The sequence below is a fragment of the Rhopalosiphum padi genome, chromosome 2 (genome assembly GCF_020882245.1).
Source record: "Rhopalosiphum padi isolate XX-2018 chromosome 2, ASM2088224v1, whole genome shotgun sequence".
Lineage (NCBI taxonomy): Eukaryota > Metazoa > Arthropoda > Insecta > Hemiptera > Aphididae > Rhopalosiphum > Rhopalosiphum padi.
Genome location: NC_083598.1, coordinates 19,731,366 through 19,744,751, shown reverse-complemented (window position 1 = coordinate 19,744,751; position 13,386 = coordinate 19,731,366). Strand labels below are relative to the sequence as shown.

The following is a 13,386-nucleotide window of genomic DNA, read 5'->3' as shown; positions in this document are numbered from 1 at the left end:
TATACATTTATTATAGTACTATCCCCAGAATAAAAAATAAAATTTTTTCTTTATCTCTGTTATTATTTAATTATTATTTTTAAATAGTTATAAAAGTATTATAGCATTGTGATTTTGCGAAATATATCCATAGGTGTAGATTACCTATCGCTGGATATTTTTTATTTTATTCCTAATAAAAAAATGTTTTATGTTTTATATTAAATTGTAGTAAATTAATACCTTAACTCAATTCAAATTAATTCATTTTTACTAATATTTTATACAAGTGAGTACTCGTCCAATATACTATATATCACATGTATGGTGCCTTGGTGGCTTAAAATATTACCTACAAAATTGTATTATACATATTCTTTCGGGGCTAGGTAAATTGAGTCCGAAATACCGTTTTTGTGGTAAACTGAGTCCAAGATTTGAAAAGGTATAAGGTAAACTAAGTCCCTGGTCATAATAGGTTTAGTTTCCAAAACAGAACATTTTCTTTCTCACTTTTACAGCCTTACAGGCTTAGTACTATTAATACAACTGGCGTGGTTAAAAATGTGCTTTTTTGTTTTTAATATAATTCACAAGGTTGTACATACAAATCACAATTAATTAAATGTATAATATACAAATTCAAGTCAATTTTTTTTTTATTTATTACTATTTATTGTTATTATGTACACAGTCGATGTTTTAAGTAGGTTAGGTGTTAGTGCAGTGGTATAATCAAAAGAGATCAGAAAGTGAGATGGTAAGTACTCGAATCTAGATGCTAAGGAGTAAGTGGCTTGAAGTATGTTTTTCTTTTTATAATACACCTACTATTTTAAATTTATTTGGATGTTTCAACTATTTCAAGATACATATAAATTTAATTTTAGTTATATAAACTTGTAGCGAGTGTGAATTTATACTCGTATTATAAATCCCGGGTTTATGTGTACGGGTTACTTATGATTGATTACTTACTGAAAATTCAAAATTATAATAACAACTGAAATGTTTATATACGTATTTTGAAAATATCAAAGGTTGACACATATTTTTAAGCACTAATTTTGTATCAGTTTCAATCAAAATAATATATGTGTACATATATTATGCTGTCTACTAGTTAGTCTTCGTAAAAAAATGTATTTAATAATTTCAGCAAATGGACGAAGGACGAACACCTTTAAAATCCTTCAATGGTTAGCCGACGACCTATGGAATTATCTACATAATTAATTTTATGATAAAACAATTATTTAGCACTTGTAGGCCGTAATGGACTGTAATGGTTTATTTTATTTTATCACAATCACAATTCATATATTAGGAAATGAGTAATGACATAACTACACAAAATACAAACAAAAAATAATAAATTAAAAATCAAAATGATAATTATTAATGATTGACGTATGTCCCGTATGTATCACAAATTAGTCCGTGTTTACTGTTTGGATTTTGTTTAATACGTTTTATTTTCAAAGCTAAGTTAAAATACTAGTAATAAACTTAAAATGGACAATAAGTATAACCTTTAATTATTATAAAAAATCATAATTTAATAAATACAAAAATAATTACGTATATTTACTAATTTTGAGAGTTTTTTTTTGATTTGAATAAAAAAATGTTGTTATTTTTATTTTTAGGGTAGAATACTGACTACTGGCGCATTCTCTTTAGTCAGTACTCAGTAGTCATTACTAATTAATGGATATAAATAAATGTTAGCATTTGCGTTCGATTCTCTACACCAGTGTTTCCCAACCAGTGGTCCGCAGTCCCATAGATTTTTTTTTATGTAAAGTAAAGTAATAAAAATTAACATTTTTTGATTGATTTTGTATATTTTTGTTAATGAGCAAAAAAGATCTTCCTAGTTTTCGTAAAATTAAAGTGGTCCATGGTGGTAAAAAGGTTGGGAAATACTGCTCTACACAATGAAATGTAATGTAATATGTATTCTTTTTAATGAAAACTTATTATAAGTTTTATCAAAAACATTGAAAATTCAACAAATCTGCAAATTTGATAAATGAAAATTTGACCTACTCCAGTAATTTTAATTAAAATGATATTGCCATCTGGATGAGTTATAAGTTATACGTTTACAACCTTCACACTTTACAATAATCGTAAATTTATTTAAGCACAATATTGTATCTATATACAAATAGGTAAATGTAGATTTTTGAATCATATAGTCTAAATCTAAATTGTTCAACGGCTGTACTTCAGCCATTTCGGTTTCTACCATAGTATAATATTATGGTCATTATGGAGGTATTACTATTTACGTGTATCATAATAATTTGTCCGTCGATTCATGAGCGGTTGATGGTCAGAGCGCGTTCAAGTCTTTTACTCGGTTTACATACAATATAGTATTATAACAGCTGACTAGATTTATCTAATATCTAATTAACTATTAGTTAAATATAGTGCTATATTTCGTAGTGATTTTATATTATTGATACTTATTTAAGAGGTTATTAACTATAGTTTTTATTATTGTTAATACCCAACTGAGAGTCAATCAATGGATGGTGTGTTGGTTGGTAAGTTGGTTTCATTATTATCTGGTATACAGGGCTGGATTCCCGATTGGCCTGGCGAGCAACCAAATAAAACTGGGCCGTTTAAAATATAGGCCGGTTTTAAGTGTTTGGTCGTATTTTTTTAATTTTTTTTTTTCGTGATAAATTAGTGCAAACGTTAGGAGAATTTAAAATATTAAAATGTATACCTATATATGCAAATAATTTTATAGGCAGTATTACACTAATACACTATGGTAAATTTATAAATGGAAACTAAATAGGTAGTATTATCTATTTCAAGGTAGAGCTATTGCAGCTTAAGTCTGATAATTGCTGTATATAACTTATATAAGCTATATAATTATAAGCACAAGTATAAGCATCATTAATTAACTGATCTATTTGAGTTAAAATATGATTATCTAGTATTTAGGTACCAACGATTTTATTAAATGGCCTATGTGAGTTTTTCCAATCAATATTGTTTTTCTTTAATACTAATATCATATAAACATAATATACTATAGTTATATTATATAAATTTGTTTTACTACTTTTAGATTCTGAACGGAGTGATGAATGTATTGATTTTACAATGATGTGTGTTTTTTTTTATTTTTGTGTCTGTCATCACGTTTTGAAGTAGTAATAATACTTCGATTTTTTACTTCAGCCCCTCTTTGAAAAGGAAAATTCATATAGTTGGTACTTAAAATTGTCCAGTAGTTTTCAAAAGCGTCGGGACAAACCCTGAAAAAATAACGGAAAAACGGGAATTTTTACGCATAACCACTTTTTGACAAAATCGATTTTTTTATTTTGCTGTAACTCAAAAAAAAATCGTTGTAAATACTTGAAATTTTCATAAAATGTTTATATTATGGTTATCTATTTACGATTAAATTTTCAAAATATTTTTACCTTTTTTAAGTTTTTTTTCTTAAAATGCCGATAAAAAAAATTTGGCTATCCAAAAAATCTTTAAAATTTAATACAAGGTTTATTATAAGTTGTACTTACCGTAAAAAATAAAATCAAAAATTGTTAGTCACAATTTTTGTTTATAAGCATTGAAGTTCAAATGTTTACGAAATATACTCGTATCAAAACCGCGAAAATCATTGACTGACAAATCATCTCCGTTCAGAATCGTTTTTCGTATACAATGATACCTGTCATTGCATTCAAATTTAACACATCCATTATAGTGACCAGTGACCTACTCTCCATCTCTACTATACAGCAGAGCGATACCCACTTTTTTATAAATGTCGATTACATATTAATATATTATTCGCTAGATAAAAATGCTTGAAAATTTAATACAAGCTTCTTTATAAATTCATACTATAATCATACAATTTTAAAAATGTATCAAGAAAAATATTTTTATAGTCATTTTAAATTCAAATTTGAATAAAATTACTTATTTAAACGATAAATCACGTTAATTATTTTGTAATAGTTTAAAAACATTATTCGTGGGAACTTAAAACTTGTGCGTATATTATAAATTTTGCTATACGAAATGATAGTTTTTTAAGCTTCGAATCTATTTTTACTGTTTTACGGTATTTACAGAAATATGTTATTACATTAAACATTTTGAGTTATATTATAAGTTGATATGATATTAAAATATGTATAAACATATATTATTTTAATAATAATAATAAATAATAATAATAATATAATAAACGCAATATTTTCAAAAGAAATGTCTATATCCTATTGTAATATTAAAACTAAAATAAATGATTTTAATAGCTATTCTTCGTGATATAGACTGACAGAGTGACAGACAATCTTCGCTTAGAATCGTTTTTCGTATACTATGATATATTGATATATCATTGAATTTTAATTTAACACACCCAAAATAGTAACTTCTCGACACCTAATGTACAGCAGAGCGGTATCCACTTTCCTATTTTTATGTTGTATTTTTGTTAAAATTTTGTTATAACAATATAACAAATAATCATACTAAAATTAAATGTTATTTTGATATGCTATTTAATTATCTTAATTTTGACTTATTATTTATAATTTATATTTCAATTAATGAATTTACCAATTTAATACATTTATTTATATATTATTTGTATGCTGAGTAATATTTGTATATATTAATTATTAAGGTGCGGCAGAAACGTAGTCAGGATTTTATTTCGGGTGGGGGGGGAGGAGTCAAGTTAAAAAAAAATAATAATTTTAAGTAATTTTAACCATTCTTATCAGATTCTAAAAAATGACATTTCGGTGAGGAGATCCTCCCCTGTCTACGTCCCTGGGGTACGGGGGTAAAACCACTGTGTGTAATGTGTCTATGCTGTTAATACAATAATAACCCCCCTAAATCATACAAATTTCCTTAGTTGCATCTATGCTAATTAACCAAATAGCACCAGCTCTTTGTTTTTATCAAATTATTTTTTTTTGTTTATTAAATTTAAAATGTTTCAGCATATACATGATATTACAAGTGTATTTACATATTATTTACATATTTAATTAATTATAAATTTGGCGTGTTTGTGGTAGCTTTAAGTTTGATTTTCATCTTCACTGACGTCTGACAGAAGAAGGTCTTGTGGTAAACGTAGTCGTTTTAGACGTCAATTTTTCGTTTTAGTTTTCAGGTTGAAGAAACGTTATTAAATTAAGGTAATATATAAGGTAGTATTATAATTTATAGCATACGTAGAAAATTCACAAAGTTGGGAAAGCATTCTGCAGTGTTTGTGTTATCCGATGAATGACAATATTATAGTGATTAATGTAATGACAATTGCATAAAGTATTAAAATAGGTATTATTTGTTATATTTAGGAGTCGTGTTAGTGCAAATTGATAACTCAATAATACCTAGGTACCTAATGTTAAAAGAAGAAAATTATTGTTCTGACTACGCTTGAAATGTATAACTTTTTTTCCTATAAAATGTCTTTTTGAATTTTAAATAATATATTTTGACGGACTATATTATCATAAAACAAAACAATTTTTTAAGACTGCTATACTTACATGGTCAATTCCGAATTTAGTTTGGTTTGACTGTTCATCAATCATAAACACGAAGTCTAAGATCAGAATACTATTACTATATATTACTATATAGGTATAATATGCGTATAGGTAGGTACATTGAAGTGTTTCAAAACGAGTACCTAATTGGTTTTTTTATATTTTATTATTTTATATTGGTTGGTACTATTATATAGTACTAATTAGGTAACAGTTAATAGTTTAACACCTTTACACACTAAATTATAGTATCTTATACTAATGTAGCCATCCGCGGCAATTTCCCGCTTCGAACTTGTATGGGGTGCGATGCCCTGTCCAGTCAAAACCAGTAACCATTATCGTCAACCTGTTACCTGTACTTGACCAGGGTCGTCGAGCCTTCAAGGTCTCCAGGGTTCAGGGTTGTCCGGTCGGCGTTTCGGCGGTTGTTTATAAGTTTATACAATATTCGAACGCATTTTTGACGGTCTGTGTGGCACTTACGGCTTACACCGTCGTCGGTCTTGGTGGGGAAAACTTGCGCGCGCTCACCCGACGTGTCCGTTATCTATCGTCGTAACCACCACGGGGAACCCGCGACCATGAGAAAAGTGATAACGACCGCTGCCGTCGTGCCCGTGCGGAACGGTAATAATAATAGTGCATAATATTGCCAATAATATGTAATTCCGTTCGCCACTGTAGTGTGGTGGTCGGCCGTCGCCGCGTTCGCTCTCCCGCTTTGTCGTCGTCGTCGTCGTCGTCGTCGTACCTAATATATATTATTAATTTTCCTTTCCTATTACGTATTATTGTCTATAACGGCCGTTCTCATTGTCATTTATTATTCACGTATTTAGGATAGTTATACCTTTCCCGGTGTTTGATATTTTGTTATTCATGTATGCTATAACGAATCGATGAGTGGAGCCCTCATAAATTGTGCGCGCTGCCAGTAACACGCGACTAGAAAAAAGGTCGTGCAAATAGATATTTTTAAGAAAAATCCGAATCCGATGTAAAACTAACCATGGTCGTAAAGAAAGAGTACAACATTGATTGGGTTTTGCCAAAACTCAGGAATCGACAGATATTTTGGAACGTCGCGTCTTGCATCACATTAGCTGCCGTCGGTATATTCAGCAAGATTTTCATCAGTAAGTATTCGCGTCCTTTATCAATACATGTAAGGAGCTCCTCCTGTATGCTATGTTTGTTTTTTTGTAGAATGGTTCAACAAAGCAAAAGTTTACAATCTCGTCTCATTCGACAAAGCAATCAATCGACCCAAGCATATACCTCTCATAACAGTATCTAATCATGACTCTTGTTTTGATGATCCTGGTATTTGGGGTATGTAGATAATATACATCTTTCATTAAGTTTTTTTGTCAACTATTTTGGATTATTTTAGCTGCACTGGGTTGGAAGAATTTAATAATGTCAAATAAAATGCGCTGGGCATTGGCCGCCAATGACATATGCTTTACAAATCCATTCTGTGCACATTTTTTTATGCTTGGTCAATGTGTGCCAACGATTCGAGGTGCTGGAGTATATCAGGTTAATTAAATTTCTTTTATTATAAATTATTATTTTGATTTTTTTTATGATGAAATTGTACGTAGGTAGTTAAAATAAATACAAAATATTATTAAATGTTAGAGATATCAAAATTGATATAAATTAAAAAAAAAATATTGAATTTTAATGATTACTTATATGGATTATATATTATTATGTTTATATTAAAAATAATCTTAATAAATCATAACTTAATCTTATAAAATTTCAACTATCTTAGTTTGTAGGTATAATACCTATCTATCAGTTTAGATAGGTTTTGGCCTTTAGGTATATTTTAATTACATTTTTATTTTCAATTAGGTAATTACCTTTTATACTTTTAATATGTGCATAAATTATGATTTTTAACAATGCATTTTTGATGGATTGTTTTATTATTCAACTATACTTTTAACTGTATACAATTATTAATAGTGTGTTATTGATTTATTAAGTATGTCATTAAAGGTCATATATATATTGAACCATAGTTGATTGATTTTTTACAGTTTTTAAATAGATACAATTTGTTTATAGTCTGATTTTAATTAATTTTTATTTTTTTAAATCAATAATTATTATTATTAATGTTACCTAATGAAAATAGTTAGAAAAAATAAATAAATAATAAAATTAATTAAATGTTAGTTCTATAATAAAGTTATTCTTCTTATTAAACGGTTTTCATTTATTCATATTAAATAGATATTATTATTTATGAATTAAAAACAAAAAAAAAAAAAATGCCATATGAAATTTCTTATAGATATAGTTGATGTTTATTAAATTTATAAAACCTAATTACTAAATAATTACTTAAATACATAAAATTTATTTAATTCAGTATTTTAAGTAATAAGTGATTTATATTTAAGGCAACAAAAATGTTCTTTCTTTATATTAACATATTATTTTATTTTCATTTTCGTTTTCAACATAAATCTTTTTTTATCTTACTCTCACAATATAATTCCAAAATTAAAGAAGTAAGTAATGATAATTAGGATTGTTCAATTTTTGAATATTTTTAGTTTGATTTGAATTTGAAATAAATTTGCACATTTAGTTGTAATATTTAAGTTTTTTATGTCTGTAATATTTATTTTTATATATTAAGTACATATTTCTCATACATTTTAGAATTAATATTTTTGTTTTATTTTAAAAAATTTTCAAAAAATTGAATTATTTATTTTAAAAATATCTTATACGTTATGGTTTTATAATAGAGATTGTTTATTACTACTTACACTATATTTATTTGTATAAGTAAGTTCATAGTATTTACCTACAATGTAAACTCCTAATCTAATCTTTATTATTAATAATATAACCAATAAATGTTGATTATAGCCCATATATTTTTAAATTTTTAATATACGGAGTGATTCATCAAACAGCTCATTTCTCACCTACTTTATCTTAAATAATGCAAATATTCAATATCTGATTTTTGGAATTTTTAAAACATACTTAAAGACTATATATTTATATTCTTGAACATTTATACCATTTAAGGAGTGTCTTATAGTGATATAAAACTTCTGTTTATGAAATGAGAATCACCATTTTTCCTTTAAATTATTCAGAAAACGTTTTTTTTTTTTTTAAATCATAAAAATAAGTAATTTTTGACTTATTGAACTATGTATACCTATTTTTTATCAGTTATCACCTTGCCACACATCCGTTTAGAATTTATCATTAGGTGATCGTCCATTGTAGTATGATATTTTGTATATAGCGTTGCAAAATGTTCAAATAACGGTAAACAATAATAAAATTTTAATACATTATTTACAATTAATAATATATGGTCAGTGGTGTATATAGGAGTTCAACCTCCCCCCTCCCAAAAATGTATGGTTGGTACGGGCATTGATTTTGATTGTATAATTAATTGGAATTTAATAATGGAAATTTTTTTTAACCCCCCCCTGAAATTATTTTCTATACACACCACTGATCATAGTTAACAACTAATATTTTATAGTAATATATATATATATATATATATAAATAAGACAGTTTTATAAGTATGCTTAAATATCACACATATTATTTTGTACTAACAATAATATTTGTTATAAAAATTGAATGCCAGTAATCAATATTATGGGAAATAACTCATTAAAATTAACTTTTAATAACATTTTTGAATCAGCTAATACTTTTTTTAAGATAAGTATGAACTTTAAATTTTAAATTATATATAATATAATGACAAGTTGAAAACATATGAACACTATTAACATAATAAAATATGATCTAAAATATTATATGGGGTATTTAGTATTTTTCCTTCAATAAAAGACATACTATACTAACCTAAATGTAAGGTAGGATATTAATTTATAAGTAAATTATAATATTTTTAATAATTGTCTAAATAATAATTAATAACTTATTTAAATTGTTTGTATAACTTTAATGCAATGGCATATTTAGGTTTTCTCCACTTATAGGTACTTTTCAATTTATCACCTTTTTCGCTCCTAAAGTTATTTTTAAATTATATTTGAATATACAATTTGTTATAGTATTAACTGTAAAAAGATACATTCATTATTAATTTACATTTTCTTTTTAAAAACATAGTAAAAAAAATAAAATCAAAATTACTTTTGTAAAAAAAAAGTAATAATTTGATCCCCGCAAAATGTTGCAGTTTTAGAGCTGTACCTATAGAATATACTAAACATACCACTATAGCTTAGTGCCTGGGCTGGTATCATTGATTCTTAGAACATAAAGTTTTATATGTTGGAAACTACTTGATAAATTTTGATTTAAATACATTAACATTTTCTAAAAAATTGTCAACTTAAAAATGTAAATTAAAAAAAGGTGAATCTCATTTGAAAAAAATGGTTAGTATTACCACAGAATACTCCTTTATAGTACAAAATACCTTAATTATTTAAAAATATGATCTTTAAGTATATATAAACATTTTAAAATCAGATCACGAATATCATCATAATTAAATGAAAAAATGCATTAAGGATGTTTAGCAAATCACTCTGTATAGCATTATCATTAAAATACTTTTCATACACGCGGACTTAATCTATATGTCATATACATGACTCTTTTAAAAGGTTAGGGTATCTAATTGTATACTTTTTTTTAAACTATATAATCAATGTTTACTTGCTTAAATTACTGTTATGTAAATAATTTGTCATTAATTAATTGTTATTATAAAGTTCCAAAATTATTATTTAATATATTTACTTTTTAATTTGATTGTTTTAAACTTTTTAAGCTATTGTTAGAAATGTAGTTTCAGTTCAAAAAAATAAAAAATAGTTATTATTTATAAGAAAATCCAATTTTGTCAACATTCATAGCTTAATGTTTCTTAATATAATCATTTCTAATAATTTTTTGTTAATGTATAAAATTAAATAAATTGTCTTTGCTTAAATATCATTTAATATCTAGTTTCAAATTTATAGATAAAATTGTATGAACATTTTGGAACATTTTCTATTAGAAAAAATAATTAAATATAAAATAAACTTTTAAATAGATAAATAATATTAGTAAAATAAATACATTACTTACTTTACTCAAAATCTAAAATATTAAAAATAATGTATTTTTTTTTATATATAGTAAAAAAAAAATCTGATTTTATAATAACTATCCATTTTGTTACAGGAGGCTGTTAAGTTTGGTGTAGAACTGTTGACTAAAGGTAAATGGCTGCATATTTTCCCTGAGGGTCGTGTTAATATGAGCAAAACCTACATACGCCTTAAATGGGGAGTTGGTCAAATGATATATGAATCCCCTATTATGCCTATTGTTGTACCTATTTGTCATGTAGGAATGGAAACTATATTACCTAATGAACCACCATATTATTTACGAACTGGTCGTAAGGTAACATTCAATTTTGGTGAGCCTATTGATTTAAAAGGATTAGTCTCAAAGTTGAAAGAATCCAATGTGACTGAGGAGGAAGCTCGTAGAGTAATTACAGAAAAAATTGAAGAAGAATTATATAAATTGCAACAAGACACAATATTGTTACACAACAAGTTAAATTCTTGACGGCTTGGCTTGCAATGATTGAAATATATATACTTTAAGGTGAGTAGAGTTTCAAGAAATGCATTTTGCGAGTAATGTCTTCAAAAGTTAAAAAAAAAAAAAACAGAATACTTAACAATGTTATGTATGAAAATTAACAAATTATATCTGTTAAAGATCATTTATACATAATTCATATAACTTTATGTTTTAATATTGTTTATAAGTAGTATATTGAATATCACATATTTTTATGTATAAACTTAATTTTGAAACCATAATCATTTGGTCCTCAATTATATATATTATATATATAGTTTATTTTTCAATAAATATTTTTCATAAATATATCTATTAAATATTTTAATTAAAAAATATATCCATTTTTGATGTTTCTTTAAGAATGTCAATAACCTCCGTCCAATCAAGTATACGTGAATGATATTTATTCAAAATAATTTATACTTAATAACATGAGTCATTTAATTATATTTTAATATAAAATATACTTAGTACTTAATTTCAATAGATACTTTTATCATAGTTGTTTTAATGATGAGTATGACTAGTAAATCTCTTAATACTTTGGGAATGTAAAAAAAAATGTCAGACATTTTTTTGCTATTAACAGGTATGAGACTTGATTTTAATTTATTTTCTCTTAGCTGTTACATCATTACATGAACTTTCTGTAACTCTTGCCAATACTTTGTTTACCAAATGCAAATTATGTTGAGTTTTTATTATTATTTATTTTTATTCAGTTTAATTGTAATACTTCTGTATTTTTCTACTTAAGATCATGTATAATTATTGTTATACTTATAGTTATTATAGTATAGTATATTGTATATTATGAACATGATATTAATACATTTTTAAGTTTAAAATTTTTTTCTATTTTAATAATTGACATATGAATTGAGCTTAATGTCAAATCTATTAATGTTACATGGTATTATTATAAAAAAAAATATGTGATCATTGGTTACCAATTTCGGGGCACATTGTAATTTAATAAACTATATTATCACCTAAATAAAAATCAATTATAATTATGTATTTACTTAATATAATATTATAATTGTAAATATATTTTTTTTTTACAAATGTGTCATTTAAAATGTCATAATGATAAAAATTTGTAATAATACAACATACATTTTTAAATGTATTGGTAACAAATGCTAAAATTCTACTTATATTGAATTATCATTTTATAATGTTAATTTACATAGTTGGATGTTGTTTAAAATTATTAATATTTAGTATTTACCAATTGAGCACAATTTTTTAAACTGTAAATATTGAATTGCAAATAACTATATTTTAGATATGCGTTCACTGTGCATAAGAACTTATGATTACAAGAGGTTAATAATTAATAACTATTCATTTGATTGTGGCCTGGAATTTTTTGCTCAACTTAAATTTTTTAATTGTGCTTTTTATTAAATTCTACATTTACGCACAACTATAATCCATTGCCATTTATTCATTCAAATAGATTTTAATTTATTTATTGTTTAAAAAGAAAAATTATTTAAATTTAAATCTTTTAATATTTTCTACAATTAATAAAACATTAAAATGTTGTAATGTAATCAATACATACAAAAATACTTATTTTAATCATGCTTTATTTTTCTAATACTGTATCAAAGAATATTATTTGAAATATTGTGTTTGGATAATTACTATGAAATTCTTATTTTATTTGCAATATAGACAAAGTAATTAAGCAACAAAAATAACAATGTGCATACATTATAATTATTGTATAATTAGATTATAGTTATGTAATGTTTATGATTTGTTATTTTAATAAAATACTAACCTACTTATTAATACTTATTGCATTTTAGTTTTTAATACAATTTCTTTTAATAGATATACTTTATTAAATTTTCTGTTTGAATATTATATTATTCATTAAATGTGTACAATATATATTTGTAATTTTTTGAAAAATAACTATCCTATAAAAAGAAGTTGCAATTATGGAATAGTTGTTTTTGTATTCATTATTGTTTGTGTAAGACCACATAAAACCTCATGATATAATAAAATAGGTAATAAAGATAATTTGTATATAATTAATAATTACATCAATTTGTTAAAATTCTCCCTTTGTACAAAATAATACTTAATGTTTTATAATCTAAAACCCTATCATAAACTTAGCTGCTTGACTCATATCAACCAGCGATAATCATTATTAACTAATAAAACTATACAAAGACGATCATCA

At 25.0% G+C, this 13,386-nt stretch overlaps 1 protein-coding gene across 2 annotated transcripts; it reads left to right on the top strand.

Moving 5' to 3' along the window:
* The first annotated feature begins 6,133 nt into the window (after positions 1-6,133).
* Positions 6,134-12,985, top strand: LOC132921647 (tafazzin). Of its 2 annotated transcripts, XM_060984785.1 has the most exons (5): positions 6,134-6,685; positions 6,756-6,881; positions 6,943-7,091; positions 10,761-11,195; positions 12,469-12,985. In XM_060984785.1, the coding sequence occupies exons 1-4, from the start codon at positions 6,559-6,561 to the stop codon at positions 11,154-11,156; spliced, it is 798 nt and encodes a 265-aa protein (XP_060840768.1). In that variant the 5' UTR covers positions 6,134-6,558; the 3' UTR covers positions 11,157-11,195; positions 12,469-12,985. The 2 variants fall into 2 exon arrangements, with proteins under 2 accessions (XP_060840768.1, XP_060840767.1); XM_060984784.1 differs by having other exon boundaries at positions 10,761-12,985.
* Positions 12,986-13,386: the final 401 nt, after the last annotated feature.